At 45.6% G+C, this 18,117-nt stretch overlaps 1 protein-coding gene across 1 annotated transcript in view; it reads right to left on the bottom strand.

The window, feature by feature from the left end:
- The window catches only part of LOC146763226 (E3 ubiquitin-protein ligase KCMF1-like), a 105,815-nt gene that overhangs the window by 23,188 nt on the left and 64,510 nt on the right, over positions 1 to 18,117 (bottom strand). The window contains exon 2 of the mRNA XM_085571172.1: positions 16,645 to 16,812. Within this exon, the coding sequence (XP_085427298.1) occupies positions 16,645 to 16,812 (168 nt within the window). The remainder of the gene's footprint in view (positions 1 to 16,644; positions 16,813 to 18,117) is intronic.

Consider the following 18,117-nt stretch of genomic DNA (forward strand, 5'->3'; position numbering starts at 1 on the left):
GCAAGGCTCTGGGGATTTCCCTGAGGGGGAAGGATTCAGAGGATTCCACAGGAAGGGACTTAAAGATCATCTAGTTCCAACCCCCCTGTCATGGACAGGGATGTCAGTCACTAGATCAGATTACTCAAGGCCCCATCCAACTTGGCCTTGGACACTTCCAGGAATGGGGCATCCACAGCCACTCTGGGCAATCTATTCCAGTGCCTCACCACCCACTAAGTAAAGAATTTCTTCCTAACATCTAATTTAAACCTGCCTTCTGTCAGTTTAAAACTGTTCCCCCTTGTCCTATCACTATCTATCCATGTAAAAAGTTGCACTCTCTCTCTTTTTTAGAAGCCCCCTTCCAGTACTAGAAGGCTTCAGTGAAGTCTCCCCTGAGCCTTCTCTTCTCCATACTGAACAATCCCAGCACTTTCAGCCTGTCTTCATAGGAGAGGTGCTCCAGCCTTCAGATCATCTTCATGGCCTCCTCTGGACCCACTCTAACAGGTCCACGTCTTTCTTGTGCTGAGGACACCAGAACTGGACACAGTACTCCAGGTGGGGTCTCATGAGGGCAGAGTAGAGAGGGAGAATCCCCTCCCTCCACCTACTGGCCACACCTCTCTTGACGCAGCACAGGATGTTGTTGGGTCTTCTGGGCTATGAGTGCACACTGTTGGCTCATGTCCAGGTCTCCCTGGATGGCATCCTATCCTTCTGTTGTGTCAACTGCACCGCTCAGCTTTGTGTCATCTGCAAACTTGCTGAGGGTGTGCTCAGTCTCACTCTGTGTCATTGATGAAGATATCAAAGAGCCCTGGTCTTGAGACAGAGCCCCGAGGGACACTGCTTGTCACCAGCCTCCACCTGGTCATAGAGCCATTGACCACAACTCTCTGGCTGCATCCAGCCAGCCAATTCCTTATCCACCAAGTAGTTCACCGTTCAAATTCCTGTCTCTACAATTGGAAGATAAGGATATTGTGTAGGACCGTGTCAAAGGCCTTACAGAATTCTAGGTAGATGACATTGCTTGGTCTTCCTTTGTCAACCATTGCAGTAACTCCATCATAGAAGGTCACCAGATTGGTCAGGTATGATTTGCCCTTAGCGAAGCCATGCTGGCTTCATGCTGTCTTGGATCCTCTCCTTGGCTTGTATGTGCCTTAACATTGCTTCCATGAGGACCTGCTCCATGATCTTCCCAGGCACACCCAGAGGTGAGGCTCACAGGTCTGCAGTTCCCTGGATGTTCCTTTCTCCCCTCTTTAAAAATAGGAGTGATGGTTCCCTTTTTCCAGTCACTGGGGACTTTGCCCAACTGCCATGACTTTTCAAAAATGATGGAGAGTGGCTTGGCAAGAACATCAGCCGGTTCCCTCATGACCCTGCAATGCATCTCATCAGGCCCCATGAACTTGTGGCTATTCAGCTTCATCAAGTGGTCTCAAACCTGCTCTTTGCTTACAGTGGGAGGGCCTTTGCTACTCCAACCCCCACCTAGAGGTTCAGGGACTTGAGAGACCAGAGAAACCTGACTGCCAGTGAAGACTGAGGTGAAGAACTATCAATTGCAACCAGTTCTCCCTTCTCATTTATTGGGGGTGGGGGGTAGAGGGGTGGTGTGTACACTCTCCTTGGCCTTTGTTTTCTGACCTATGTACTTTTAGAATACTTCCTTGTTATTCTTCACATCCCTTGCTAAGTTCCATTCCATCTTAGCCTCAAACTTTGTTGACCCCATTCCTACTCTTCCAAACCCTGTCCCTGTACTCTCCCCTGGTCACTTGTCCCTGCTCCTACTGGCTGTGCATTTCCTTCTAACTCCTCAGTTTGAGGAACAAATCCTTGCTCAGCCATGCCTGTATCGAGCCTGCCTTGCTCAATTTCCTACAGACTGGGATAGGGAACTTGTGGGAACCCAGGGCAAGGGGAATATCCCCTTGTCTGCCCTGGGGTGCTCTGACTCCCAGGAAAACACTGACTTTGACCCTCATTCATGGAGAAAATTTCCAAAGCCTCAAGGTAAACTAGAAACCACAAAAGTGTGAAATAGATTGTAGACATTGTAGACAGTAGTATAGTATGTCACATGGGTGAGAAATTGAGGTTTTAGGATTTTTAGTATGTTATAGATGGGTTCAAGATGGAGGATATAGGGTGTTGTCTCGAGTTCCTTTCTTCTCTCTTCTTCTTCTTTCTTCTTGGGTTTGGGTGGTATCTTGTAATTGGGTAGAAAAATCTTCATTGTGGGTCTTTAGGGGTCAGTTATTGGGTTAGAAAGGAAAAGAATTTAGGTGTCACTTCTTAATTGGATAGTTTAGGTTTTGATTAGATTTAAAAAGACCTTGCAGCATGAGGTTGTTGGCCATTTTTGTGCTGTTTTCACACAAGCAATGTCTGGGCACAGTGTGCTGAAGTTTTGATAAGATAACAACAAACAGAAGCTGAAGACCAAAAAGTCCTGTGCGTCTCTTGTTCCTGACACAGAACTGCTCCAGGAGGGTCTTCCCTGCCAGGGGAGCCCCCAGGGAGTTGCCCAACTTGGGGCCCGCAAACTCACAGGAACTCTTGCACTCTTAAGTAAAGTGGCCTTGAAGAGTTGCAAGCTCAGGTCAGCCCCTCTGTCCTTAAAGGACAGTTACCCAGGTTATCTCATTCACCAACTCCTTAAACAGTTGGAAGTTCTCTCTTGCAAAGTTCAGGGTCTTGACTTTGCTCCTCGCCAGGCTCACACTCCTTGAGATCACAAACTCAACCAGGGAGCAGTTGCTACAGCCCAAGCTGTCTCCAGTCTTAACCTCTTTAATGGGCTCATCTGCAGTGGTGAGCACCAGGTCCAGTAATGCCTCACCTCTGGTTTGTTTATCTAATACCTGAACCAGGAAGTTGTCCTCTACACATCCCAGGAGTCTCCTGGATTGCTTACAGCCATCTGTATTGGTTTCCCAGTCCAGGTGGTTGAAATCTAAAATCCCCCATTAGGATGAGAACTTGGGAGTGTGATGCTTCTTGTAGCTGAAATAAGAAGGCCTGGTCGACAGGTTGGCCTCTAGTAGACCCCCATCACCAGGTGTCCTTCTTTGGTCTGGTTCTTGATTTTTTACCCACAAACTCTCAGCCTTTTTATGCCAATCTTTGGCTTACCAACAGGTCTGCAGTAGGTATCTTCTTCCTACATTGATTCTAGTTTAAAGTTCTCCTGATTAGTCCCACCAGCTTAAGCCCACAGACCTATTTGTCCCATCCAGGACAGGTGGATCCCATCAGGCCCCAGCATATATTGTCTTCAATGGTTTAAAACCCCAAAGTTTTGGTACAGACACCAGTCCTAAAGCCAGGTATTGATATCCTGGGCTTGCCTGATTCTTCCAAAGTCTCCTTCCATTACTGGAATACTGGAAAGATTGAGGAAAACACTACCTGTGCTCCTGAACTTTTTAGGATTCTTCCCTGGGCTATAAACTCACTTTTGATTGACCTTTTTTTTTTTTTTTTTTTTTTGGTGACAATTTGTATATTGTTGAAAGACCAGGAATGGGTAATAGTCTAAAAGTTGAATTAGGCTCTTCAGTCTTGTGGCAACATTCCTAATTCAGGCCTGGGGAGGAAGTAAGCTTCCCTGGAAAGAGGGTCTGGTCTGAGAACAGGTGCTTCTGCTCCACACAGGAGGGAATCAATGACCATAACTCAATGATGTTTCTTCTTGGTGCTGGTCTTAATGCAGGTTTTGTTGCCAGGGCTTGGCCTCTCTGACCTTGACAAAACTGCTTGCACAGGTTCCTCCTCTTTCTCATTATGAGCTTCATTTACTATACCCATGGTTTTGTACCTGTTCTATAAGGGTATGTGAGAGAGTAACTTAGAGGGTAAGGAGGTCACTTTCTCTTACTGCTCCGTGCTGCAACCTTCTTCTCCCTTTTCTTATCCCTTGTGATACTGCCTTCCCACTGGCAGAAAGCAGATCCTGGACCTGCCTCCATAGTGGCCATGTTGAGTTAGCTTCTATACATCATAGATGTCAGAATACAGCTCCATTGATGGAACGTCAATCTCCCTCTTAGACTCTCAAATACTCCTCAGTCTGCTGCTCACCTCCTCCTGAAGCTCAGCCACTAAGCAGAGCAGTTCATCAATCTGGTCACAGCTCCCACAGTCTTGCTTGCAATCACTTTCCATCTCTATGAATACCCCTTCAGACATCCCACAGCCAGAAATCTGGGTAGTTGCATCCTTGAATAGGAGCTCTGTATGACTCCATTGGTTTTCCCAGATGCTAGAAGCTCAGGAAAAGCAGAGGACACTGCTTTTTGCCAGGTGGCCATCATGCTGGTGCTGCTGCTGTGTACCTGCTTACTAGAAATATATATGCTTGTTTGTTGCAGTCAGCTGGACTCATGATTTTTGCCTGTTTAAATCTCCTGTGCTGCCTGGTGCAGGCTCTGCCCCTTGCTCTTTCAGTGGGTCTGGGGTCAGTTGCTTGGGGAACACCCTCTGTTCAATTGTCCACATGTATCTCTCATGGATTTTTAAAAATTATATGAGTAACACACTAATCCAAAGGTGTGTTTACTTAGAGACTTTAAAAGGAAAACATTGTGGTTTCCTCGATGTTTTCTAGATGCACAGAACATTCACAAAATGGTTGGAAGAACTATTTGAAAGTCCACATTGAATGTTAATTTATAGCTCCATAAGCAAGCATATATCAGTCCTCTTTTCCCTATGAATCATGCACTCTTAGTGTTTATGATGATGCTGTAATTTAACCCTATATGTAATATGCAAGAATAACTGTAATCAGGGAACAAATAAGTTTAAACCATATATCTAAAATAGTGACAAGAACGTTGAATTAATATATACTGTAACACAAATATTTTTACCCTGTGAAAAAGCAGAAAGTAAAGTTTAAGAAGGAATATCTAGAAACTTCAATGATTAGTTTTGATTTGTATATTTAAATTTGTCTTTCCAAACTCTGGATTCTCAGAGGACAGATTTCAAAGTCATTACAAGGCAGGCTGAGGGCAAGCAGCTACTGGAGAATTAAACATGAATGAGATACTTGTCTGCTCAGAGAGCTCTGAGAAAGAAGCTATATATTGGTATATTCCGCTGTTTTGAGCTTTAAATGCATATAGGAAATAACATAATGTGTATATTCAATACTTTTTTAAAATAAAAAGCTAAAAAAATACTAAAAAAATAAAAACTTCAACAACAATATCTACACTACAATCACAGAATTGTTAGGTTTGGAAGGGACCTCTGGAGGTCATCTAGTCCAAACCTGCCAAGGCAGGGTCACCTAGAGCAGGTTACACAGGAACACATCTGTGTGGGTTTTGAATGTCTCCATAGAGTGAGACTCCATGGCCTCCCTGGGCAGCCTGTTCCAGTGCTCTGCCACCCTCAATGGAAAGAGGTTCTTCCTCATGTTGAGGTGAAACTCCTTGTGCTTTAGTTTATGGCGATCACTTCTTGTCCTGTAGCTGGGCACCACTGAACAATCTGGCATGATCCTCTTGGCATCTGCCTTTGAGATATTTATATGCATTAATAAGATCCCCTCTCAGTTTTCTCCAGACTAACCAGGCCCAGCTCCTGAAGTGTCTCCTCATAAGAGAGTTGCTCCAGACCTCTAATCATCTTTGGAGTCTCTGCTGGACCCTCTTAAGTAGCTCCTTGTCTTTTTGTATTGAGGAGTCCAGAACCAAACACAGCACTCCAGATGTGGCCTCACTAGGGCTGAGTAGAGGAGCAGGATCACCACCTTTGACCTGCTGGCCACACTCTTCCTAATGAACCCCAGAATCCCATTGGCTCTTCTGTCTCCAGGGCATACTTCTGGCTCATGGCCAACTTGTCATCCACCATGACTCCCAGGTCATTCTCTGCAGAGCTCGTCTCTATTAGGTTAGCTGTTGGAACTCAAAATGTCCCTCAGACATTTTTAGAGGTTCCAGGCCTTGGTCAGAAGCATTCTAGACCCTGGCAGGCAGCTGGAAACAGCTGTGATTTTGAGTTTGAGCCATGGAATGAATTACCAACTTTGGAGGTGGAGCAAACAGTCACAAAGGGTTAGATAGGATAGTAAAAGTAGTTACAAAACAGAGGGGAAATTTTTTTAGTACTGTACAGGGGGGTTTTAGCACCTGTCCAGGGGGGTTTTCACTTTGTACATGGGGGTCAGAAGTTCTAAGATGGAGGAAAGTGGGCTGATCCTGTTCTTCCTCCTTCTTCTTCCTTGCCTCCATGTTCTTGGTGATGTTGGCACTTATGGATTGATTTAGAGTAGAAAAGCACCTTGTAACATAGGTAATAGGTATTGGGGGAAAACTGTAAACATGTAATACATAATATATCATATAAAAGAGAGCAGCAGCCCTGGGCGGAGAGAGAGAAGAAGAAGACAGCAGACAGAGAGGATATCAGGGTGTGTGTGCCTCTACCCAGGCCGCTGACCAAGCAGCCGCAGCCCGAGAAGACAATCTTTTAGATAACTAACAATAAACTGCCTTGAGACCGAACAGCAAGAGGCTGCAGAGTCTTTCTTTGGAAGCATGGGTTGGAGAAGAGACTTTTCCACCACACGGGACCCCTGAAACAGGCCAGGGGTTCCCACATCTGGCGTCCCTGGGTGGGCATCAGCAAAAAGAACAAAAAGAAACATCAAACAACCTCCAACCTTCATCAGCAGACAAAAAAAAAAAAAAAAAAAAAAAAAAAAAAAAAAAGAAGAGCAGAGCACATACACTCTCCGCAAATTCCAAGAAGAGAGGGAGCGGAAAGTTGGAAAGTTCAAGATAAGAACCTGACCTTCACCAAGACAACTCGTCTCGGGCACTTTCCAGGGAGGAGACGACCCAGAAGCGTGCCTGGGATCTCTCACCTGTGACCTGCTGGATGGTGAACAGTGCCATCTCCGGACTGACCTCGGGCCGACTCAGCTTTTGGTGAGAAAGGTCAAAATTAAGAACATGGGTGGGGAATTCTCCCAAGAGGAAACACAAATTGTATCTGCCTTCCAGGGCATCATCTCTGCCCATCTGGTAGGGATTGCTCAAAAGGAGCTGAAAGCTTTGTTATTGTGGGTGCGGTGTAATTTCCCACACTCAGACCCAGATCTGTTGTTTGAGCCAAATTATTGGCAGGAAATTAATAAGCAATTATATTATCAAGCTATAAAGAAAGATAAGCTTGCCGCAAAACATTTATCTTCAGCAAGAACAGTTTTAGAGTCACTCTCAGAACGCAGCAGCGCAAGCCAGGCAGTTAACGCTCCTGGGGAAAAATGGGGGGGGACAGTCCAGCCAGCAGCTGGGACAGCCCCTCTCAACACAGGCACAGGACAGGCAGGATTGCTTCCTGTGGAAAATCAGGGAGAGGATACCCCTTCACGTCCCGTGTCCCCGGGTTCTCACTGTTCCTCAGTTTCCCAAGAGTCCCTAAGCTCCTCCGACGCAGAAATTCCCCAGACGGAGGCGGGTGAGCCAGGCACAGCCGTGACCCTCAGTGGGAGGAAGGCATTGCCCAAGTCTAAACCCACAGTGAGGGGGGTGGTGGCGGTGGCGGCTCCAGTGGGGGAGGGTGCGAACGTGAGTGCAGAGCAGGGGGAGGAGGGAGAGGAAAGCGCCTCCACATCTGCGGAGGCTGGGAGTTCAAAACAGCCCATGCAGAGAGTGAAAGTGAGGAGAGCGGCGGGGGCGGGATGGACAGGGGCGAAAGTGGGGGTGTGAGTGCTGCGGTGGTACGCCCGGAGCGCCCGGTGACACATTCGGTGTTGAGCGTCTGTGAGGCCGCAGAGGCGGATGTCCAAAAGGTGCGGGAAGGCAGCTCCCTGACCATGGCAGCCAGGGCTGTCAAGGAAGCAGCAGAGGGACAGTGAGAGGCTTCCCGAGCTGCAGCTCAGGCGGCGGGCACATGCATGAAGGTCGAGCCGAACCCGAGAGCCACGGGTGGAGGGGATTTTTCGCATCTCAAACGCGTGGTGCGGGCACAGGCGGGGCAGAGCCAGCACGCGTGGGCTGTGGGTGCTGGCACAGAGCCAGGAGAGGGGCAGAGTGAGGTGGAGACATCAGGGCTGGAATGGGAACAGGAGGGTGGTTGCGTCAGTCTCCGGGGTGGACGGCAGTGGCTCTGAATCAGAGGCGGTGCGAGGCAGAGCAAGGCGAAAGCACAGCCGGGATCAGAGCAGGAGCGTCCACACCCCTGTGATGACTAAGGCAGGGACAGGGCGTGGCCAGGATGTAAATATTCCTCAGGGCACGGTTCTGTTGCAGTTCCCATGGCAACAGCTACTCCAAGCCCATGGCCAATCCCTGTCAGCTTCAGACATGGCCAGAATAGAACAGTTATTGCAACAAGAGTCAGCTTCACAGACTGCAGAAATTGCAAACGTGAATCAATTGTTAGGAGAAATGCTCAAAAGTTTATCAGGAATTACTGCAGGGTTTGCAAATGTAAATCAATTGTTAGAAGAAATGTGCAAATGTTTATCGGAAGTGCAAATTGAAGAGCAGCAGAGTGCGGTTCCGACTTCAGCTGGTCAGGCGGCAGCGCCATCTAGCGGCGGAACCACAACATTGCAACAGGTTTCGCAGAACTTGTCCGGTCAAGGCACTGCGCCACCCAGTGGTGGGACCGTGACATTGCAGGACTTTTTTCCAGTTTCTTATAAGAAAAAATCCAGGGTGAAAAAAGCTACATGCACATGTCAGCAGGAATCTCCCGTGACCCCATAACAGCACGGGACTCAGGACACTTCTGCTGAGGCGCAGCAACAGGATGAAACGATACGCATCACTGCTTTGGAGGGTGTTCCAGCCTGGACAATTCCAAAATCAAGGTCTGCCAAAATTTCGGGGCAGGGAGAGTCAATTTTAATATCAAAGGGGGCTGTTGAATTTCTTTTATGATATTTAAGCACAGCCTTGGAGTCACAGCCAGAGCTGTTGGTTCTTCTTCCAAAAATTTTCCAAATAATGCAGGGCAGTCGTGTGTTCTCCTCCACAGCAGATGCTTCACTTTTCTCCAGAAGCTCCCAGCCTTCATCTTCGCAGATGCTGCAGACACCGTTGGTATCGATGAGTGCTGCTGCACCAAAGCTGCAGACACAACAGATGACTCCACTCTACAGGCAAGTACCCACTGAATTTCCAGCTTTTCAGAGTGCAAAAGTGGACTGGCAGGACATTCGAGCAGAGTTGGAGAAGGAGAAAGGTTTATTACAGGGCTCGGGAAACATAATGATGCCAGTGAACTATGACGCTCAGGGCCAAAACCCGAGATGGGAACGCCTGGATCGTGGAGCAATCAAAGATTTAGCTAAGGCCATTTGGGACAATGGGTTGTCATCACCATATTTCAAGCAGATGTTAAAAAGCATTTTTGGCATGTATGATTTAACACCATATGATCTTAAATATCTTGCAACATCAGTTCTTACAGACATCCAAGCTCTCGTGTGGCAGAAGGCGTGGAGGAGATCCCTGGAGGAGCTGAGAGCCAGATACCAAGGCGGGCCAAACACGAACCTCACCATGGTGCAGCTTGCTGGTGATCCTCCTGAGGACGATCCAACTCAACAGGCGGTGAGGCTCCCGCGTCACGTGCTCAGCGACATCAAAGAGGCGGCATGGAGAGCAATTCTTCAGATTGCTCCAGCGGGGGTCCAGGACAACATCTACACCAAGAACAAGCAGGGTCCTTTGGAGCCATTTTCTTCATTCGTGGATCGTCTTTCCCAGGCGGTGGAGTGGCAGGTGACCGAGGAGGGAGCGAAACCACACCCGATCAAAAGCCTCGCGTTCTCCAATGCCAATCCGGAATGCAGACGGATCATCAGCATGATGCCACACCAGGCCACCTTGGCAGACATGATCGAGGCGTGCAGCAAGGTGGGGACACCACAACATGTTGCTTCCATCATGGAGGAACACTTGGGGGATCAAATTGAAAAGCGTGTCAAGGAAGCTCTTGCAAATTATACAAAGGGGAACTCCAGTGCAGAGAAACGGTGCTTTGGGTGTGGGGCACAAGGACATATTAAAAGAAACTGCCCACAACTTGCAAAGCCCAACAAGCCACCAGATCTTTGTCCTCGATGCAGGAGAGGGAGACATCTCTCAAGTGAGTGTCACTCACAGACAGACATGGATGGAAAACCTCTTCCAATTCTGGGAAACGGGAAAAGGTGCACGAATCAACGCCAGTGCACTTCGACACAAATCCTGGCAGTGACACAGAACCAACAGGAACAATCCTCGGGAAGCAACAAACAGAACCCCTCAGCAGAGCAATCTCTAAAATCCCCAGCGACCCAGACTTGGTACCACCCGGATTCCAATGCGTCTTGGCAACCTCCAATTTGACGTGTTTTTTGGACAATAGCCATGCAGTGATACCTACAGGTGTCACAGGGACTTCTTGGAAAAGGCAGGACTTTTTAATAATGGCCAGGGACAGAAGCAGTATCCTTGGACTTGTTGTTTATCCATCTTTGATTTCAGCAAACCATAATGAGGAGTTGATGGTCACGGCAAAAGCCTTGCGACCACCTCTGACAATTCCACAAAATACACCAATTGCTTGATCTATGGCTTTGCCTTCTCACCCAGAAAGGCAAATCATGCCGGTGTTCAACAAACGGGACTCTTTTCCTGGTGATCAAGCAGAGGTGCATGCATCTTGGGTGAAACATTTGAGCCGGGATCGACCCATCGTTACTTGTCAGTTGACTTGTAACGAAAAGACAATTGCTATCACAGGGATGCTCGACACAGGAGCGGATGTTACAGTTATTTCATACATTTTTTATCGCCAGGAATGGGACTTGGATGCACCTTTGGGTTCTCTCACAGGCATAGGGGGGAGTTCCCTGTGCATGCAGAGTGAGAATGCAATTGTTGTCACAGGCCCGGGAAAAAAGACAGCAGTTATCCATCCTTTCATCGTGCAAAAGCCCATCACAGTATGGGGAAGGGACCTTTTGGCACAATGGGGACTGAAATTAGAATTGGATTTTTAACAGGGGTCACTGTGGCACTCGCCACTCTGAAATTGACCTGAAAAACAAATGATCCTGTTTGGGTGGATCAGTGGCCCCTGGAGCAGAAAAAATTGAGTGCATTGAAAAAGTTGGTCCAAGAACAGCTGCAGAAGGGACACATCAAACCAACAAACAGCCCATGGAATTCCCCAGTGTTTGTCATTTGCAAGAAAACTTCAGGATCTTGGAGACTACTTCATGATCTCAGGAAAATCAATGAGGTCATCGAGGACATGGGGCCACTTCAGCTTGGGCTTCCATCTCTCTCGATGATCCCGAGGGACTGGTCGCTTGTGATCATTGATCTCAAGGACTGTTTTTGTTTTTTCAGCATTCCACTTCATCCAGATGATGCTCCACGCTTTGCATTTTCTGTTCCAAGCATCAACAGAGAAGAACCTCTGCAAAGGTACCACTGGACAGTCCTTCCACAGGAACTCAAAAATTCTCCAACTATTTGTCAATGGTATGTGGCCCAAGCTTTGCATCCAGCACGAGAGAAACATCCGAAACCAAAATTTATTCATTATATGGACAATTTGCTCATTGCAGCACCAACAAAACAGGAGGTGCAGAAGGTTCGTGACTGTGTGATTGCGCAGGTGCAAAAAGCAGGACTGGAAATTAGTACACCAAAAATACAGGAAATTGCACCTTGGAAATACCTGGGGTGGAAGATCATGAAGCAAACAATAAGGCCACAGAAACTGGAAATCAACACAAAGATCGACAATCTGCAGGACTTGCAACAGCTTTTGGGGGAGATCAACTGGATGAGACCGATCCTGGGAATCACCAATGATGACATCTCGTCATTGCTCGATCTTTTGAGAGGGGACAACAACATCAAATCTCCCAGAACTCTGATGCCTGAAGCAAAAAGAGATCTTGAAAAGATCACAGACATGATTCAGCAGAGACAAGCACATCGCTTTGTAGAATCATTGCCTTTTCATTTAGCAGTGTTGGGGGAAACAGCACAGTTATATGGGTTGATTTTGCAGTGGGATTTGTCTCAAATGGACCCTCTTTTGTTGATAGAGTGGGTTTTTTTAGCTTACAGGCCCTCAAAAACAATTCTCACAGATTTAGAAATGATAGCACAAATTATTACTAAGGCAAGAACCAGGTTGCTGACAATGTCAGGCAGAGATTTCTCAGTCATTCATGTACCTTTAAAGAAAGTGTATTTTGAATGGGCGATGCAAAAATCACAGGATTTCGCAATTGCTTTGTTAGGGTATCCAGGAGTTTGTACTGTTCATTTTCCAGCTCACAGGATGTTAAATGCAAAAGTAAGTTTCAGGGGAAAACCAAAAATAAGCCAGGAATCAGTGGAAGGAGTGACAGTGTTCACTGATGGTTCGGGAAAAACTCACAAATCAGTAGTCACATGGCAAAATCCAAAAACAGGGGAGTGGGAATCAGACATTAAAATGGTACAGGGTTCAGCACAAATTGTGGAATTGGCAGCAGTGGTCAGAGTTTTTCAATTGTTTCAGGAACCTCTCAATCTGATCACAGATTCAGCATATGTTGCAAATGTGGTCAAACGATTAGAGGGATCACTTTTGAAACACACGGACAATGAAATTTTATATTCATATTTGTCATGCATGAGGACAATTCTGGAAAGTAGAGAACATGAATATTTTGTTACACATATCAGGGCACATTCCTCACTCCCAGGGTTCTTAGCAGAAGGAACTGCTCACGCAGTTAGACTCACAATGACCATATCTCAGACATTGCCAGATATTTTTGAGCAGGCAAAATTGAGCCATGCATTTTTCCATCAGAATGCACAGCCATTGATGGAATCCTTTCGCCTCTCCAAAAGTCAGGCGAGGGAGATCATCAGCGCTTGTCCAGACTGTCAGCTTGTGCAGCCTCCTGCATCTACAGGAGCTGTCAATCCAAGGGGATTGCAGAATGTAAGAGACCATCTGAAGACCCTCACTCATTTGCCTGACAATTGCCACGAGCAGGAACTCCCTTCCCCCTCTGCAGTTCTGGCTTGGAGAAGACAACAGTGCCGGTGCAGCCGCCGCACTGTTACGTGCTGTTCCCAACGAGGCCCGGCAAGAACTTGGCAAGGAGTTGGCAAGGACTTGGCGAAGACCCAGCGTGGACCCAGCACCGAGCGGCCTACTGCAATTCCTGCTTCACTCTCCACCTTTAAGCCAAATGAACTGTTGGGGTGACTCTGGTGGTCTCTCACTGAAGACCCCTCATCTGCCTCACTACCACCGTGACAGACGGAGATCAAGAACCCTCTCCCCAAGGACTGAGACTGAGACTCCTACCACAAACAGCGGGCGGGGGGGAGAGAATGACCTGACCTGTTCTTCTCCAGTAACTTCAATGGACTTATCCCTTATTGTGTTTGTTCAGCCTGGATGATTTTCTGTAGATACACTTGTTCCCCCCACAGCAATTTCAATAGACTCTCATTGTTCTGCCTGTTCCCCCCTTTTCCCTCTGTGGACTATAACTGGACCCCTGGGTTAGGTAGGACTTTGGAGACTCTCCCCAACACAACAAGATGGATCCCCATCGTCCGGACCAGTGAGGACTCCGCCTGTGTTGGTAGCTATTCCCATCCCCCCTTCTCTTTCTCTCTCTCTCTCTCTCTATCCTTTTTTTAAATTTCTTTTCTGACCCCACTATCGCGTTTATTGTTTTGGCCCTTAATAAAGGTGCATTTGTTGTGATTAAACTGCTGATTGTCTTTTGCACTTTGGGATCGGCTAACGAACCATCACGACACCCCGCTATAAGCGGATCTTCAGCTCTGCCAGGCTGATGTCACAAAATACCCATCCTTTGGGAGGCTCAAAAATATCCATGTCTCAGTTGACACATTTTCAGGAGCGATATTTGCATCATTGCATACAGGGGAGACTGCAGAACATGCCTGCAGACACTTTCTACAAGCATTTGCATCACTCGGGGTGCCACAAGAAATAAAAACAGATAACGGTCCAACTCATACAGGCAAGGTGCTTGATAAATTTCTGAAAATATAGGGAGTGAAACACATTTTTGGTATTCCTTATTCTCCCTCAGGTCAAGCAATCATTGAAAGAACACATCACACCATGAAATCCCTCTTGGATAAACAGAAAAGGGGAGAGGCAGGCCCAACACCTTATATGCAGCTGAACAAAGCTCTGTATGTGTTGAATTTTTTAAATGGTTCTTTCTCAGAGCCCACACCACCAATTGTCAGGCATTTTACAAACAGTACACAAGCAAAGTTAAGGGAAAATCCTTTAGTTTTGATCAGAAATCCGGAATCAGGACAAATTGAAGGTCCATTTACATTAATAACTTGGGGCAAGGGTTTCTCTTGTGTTTCCACACAGCGAGGACCGAAGTGGGTGTCGGCGAGGCACGTGAAACCTTTTCGGGTGCAGACGCAGGTGGACGTGGACCCGAGGAGCAAAGAAGAGAGCACGCAGACGGAGGCAGACAAGGACGCTGCAGACGTCTCATCGGACAACGATTGATTATTCAGAGACTTGGGGTTTTTTTGGGGAAATCTATTGCTGTTTGAGTGTTGCTGTATTGCAGGGTTTCTCACAAAGGTTGGGGACATGGACATGGGGTTCAGACAGGCAGTGTTCATGTGCTTCATTCCCTTGCTTGTTGCCTTGGGCAATCGGACAGTCATTCCCATGAAACAACTGAGGGAAAATGTGTGGGAAACTTTGGCAAAGGCAGCGGGTCTGGACAGTATTTGTCTGACTCATTCAAAGCCAGGGAAACCATTTTCAACATGCTTGGTAGGTGTGCCAGTGAAGGAATGGCCAATCCCAAAAAACATCCCTCCAAAGATTATGAAATCTTTTTTGGATCCTGTGGAAGGATGGCATGTTTGGACACAATACCTTCCTGTGGCTCACTTGGAACCCCCAGAGTTAGACATTTTTGGGTCAACAAAAATGAAATACTGTATCAAATTTAATCCATTGGTAGTGGCAAAGACAGATAATCATACAATAGATGTCACTCCAAATCAGCTCTTTTATAGAAATGCCGTCATCCTGGTGCAATCACACCAAAGTGACGAGCAAATCATCCCTTCAACACCCAGCCAATTTACTGAAGGGAGCGTTTTTGATTTGTGGGGACAGAGTTTGGCCTGCTATGCCTGCAAAAGTCAAGGGCGTTCCATGTAGCATTGGGGAGCTCTCATTGATAACGCCTGATTTGTAAACTTTAAAGGAGCAGACACGCAGGGAAAAGAGATCCCTTGAACAATATTGTCCAAATTGTGATAATGATGTCTGTACTTGGGACAAGGCTCGGAGAATTGCAGTTGCAATTTTCTCACCCCAAACAGCATTGGGGGTGGCCTTGACACAATTGGACCACATAGCATCCTGGATTGAGCAAACACAGTTGTACCATTTCATCTCCACTGAGTGACATGTTAACAGATATCAGCAGTGCAAGACAAGCAGTGCTTCAGAACAGGGCAGCAGTTGATTATTTGCTGCTGTCACATGGGCACGGATGTGAAGAATTTGAGGGGATGTGCTGCATAAACTTGTCTGATCATTCAAAATCTATTCATGAAAATATACAACAGATACAAAGTAGCATCAGCAAATTGAAAAAAGTTACAGGATCCTGGTGGGATGATTTTATTGGCTTTTTTGATCTCTCACCATTGTGGAAAGAGCTTTTGAAATAGCATTTAATATTCTTATAGGGCTTGTAGTTCTACTTGTTCTGCCATGCATTTTCATGTGCATTCAAAGGGCCTTGAACAAGGTGGCAAAGCAGGTGTTTCTGGTTCAAACAGGGAGGGGAGATGTTGGAACTCAAAATGTCCCTCAGACATTTTTAGAGGTTCCAGGCCTTGGTCAGAAGCATTTGAGACCCTGGCAGGCAGCTGCAAACAGCTGTGATTTTGAGTTTGAGCCATGGAATGAGTTACCAACTTTGAAGGTGGAACAAGCAGTCACAAAAGGTTAGATAGTATAGTAGAAGTAGTTACAAAGTAGAGAGGATAATTTTTTAGTATTGTACAGGGGGGTTTTAGCACATGTACAGGGGGGTTTTTACTTTGTACATGGGGGTCAGAAGTTCTAAGATGGAGGAAAGTGGGCTGACCCTGTTCTTCCTCCTTCTTCTTCCTTGCCTCCATGTTCTTGGTGATGTTGGCACTCACAGATTGGTTTAGAGTAGAAAAGCACTTTGTAATATAGGTAATAGGTATTGGGGGAAAACTATAAACATGTAGTACGTAATATATCATATAAAAGAGAGCAGCAGCCCTGGGCACGGGGGAGAAAAGAAGAAGACATCAGACAGTCGGTGTCAGGAGTGTGTGCATCTCTGCCTGGGCCGCTGACCAAACAGCCGCAGCCCGCAAAGACAATCTGTTAGATAACCTGCCAAAACACTTAACCCAAAAGAATAAAACATATTTCATATGCTAGAACCAAAGACAGAACAAGCATTTTATCAGGAAACAGGAATTTGCTATGATTTTCAGCCTGCTATTTGGAGGGAAAATGTTCCCAAGTAGTGAAATAAAATACAAGTTTTTAACTACTGCAAACAGCTTTAATATAAATTAAATTATTACTTACCAAAATCTACTCTTGTTAATATGCACTGCATTGGATGGTCAGTTGTATGCCTCGTTGTTGTTGCACCACTTTCATAACAAGTTGCACACAAATCGTAATCGTAGCAAATTAAACACTTGTATCTGCGACCTCGAAAATTTCCTTTTAAACATGCATCACAGCTGACACCTGTGAACAAAGAAAATTGCTTGAAAACAACAATAATTTCACATTGGTTTAATGATACAGATTTGTTGCTATAGCCCCCAACAATGAAAGGAATTAAACCAAGAAGCTTTTATGGAGCTGATGTACAATAAGACTCAATTTTAAGCATATTTATAGATTTAAAAAGTCAGTAATCATCCAAAGCAAAAGTTAAAGTAAAATAAAATCCAGTCAAGCACTCAAAATGATAATTTGTTAGGCTATAAATTCTTTTTAATCACTTTTTTCTACTGTTCGAAAGCTTGGTTCAAAACATTCTCAAGGTTAAATAGTATAGTTTGTGAAAACAACAAAGCAAAGTTCACAGCAGACCATCCCACAAGTCGCACAAAACCACACACCACCACCAAAACATAACACCACCCCTCCCTGGCTTTTGTGTTTATTTTTATAGTTTCTAATAATTAAATTCCGAAGAATACCAGAACCATTTTTCACAACATAAACATATCCAAGAGCAGAAATTTAGGTCTTCTATTTTGAAGCAGAGAATAACTTTGAATACATCTTATGTTGCATCATCTCTTCAGCTTCTTCCTTTTGAAAGTTCAAACTCTGTACTGTAAATCAATCAGTCACACTGCCTGGGTCAGGAAAAACCTTCATTATCTTCTAAAGGTTTTTGCAATTTTCTCTGTATCATTTTGCTTCTCTGCTGTTAATTTAGATAAGGGCATCATCATCTTTTCATCTGTCAAGGCCCACAAAAACTTCCATCACTGCAGTAGTAAATGAAAGGCCTTTATGATAATATCTAGTGTGTACAACACGTGATATTTTGATTGAAGTCCTCCTTTAGGATCAATTTAAACAAACTTTTCATAGTCCAGTGCAAATGAAGAAAATTTTATAGAAACAATGTTATTGAAAGAAAGCACTGACATTGACTCCAAGAAGATTAGTAGAGGAAGATCATCACTATCTCAAAACTACAAATATCCCAATGGTCATTTCCTAATTATAAACTCTATTATCAGATAAAAAGCTAGTATTAACACAATTCACCACTACTGTTTGTGATGTCAGGTCCAGCGAGCAAAGTTAAATTACATAGAGAGAAATCTCACAACATCTCTCCAAGCTAGTATTTCTTCATATCATTCTAAAATACCATGTTTTCATTTTGATAACCTGACAGCAAGTGTTACAATGTGCTCATGGGCATTCGTTTCCCCAGGACCCTGTTATCTGATCAGGATAACCCTGGATCCTCCTTCCTGCCCCAGCGGGAGAGCCAGGGAAGCCCACCCTGTCCAAAGTCTGTAC

The sequence above is a fragment of the Lonchura striata genome, chromosome W (assembly GCF_050655825.1).
Source record: "Lonchura striata isolate lonStrDom1 chromosome W, ASM5065582v1, whole genome shotgun sequence".
Lineage (NCBI taxonomy): Eukaryota > Metazoa > Chordata > Aves > Passeriformes > Estrildidae > Lonchura > Lonchura striata.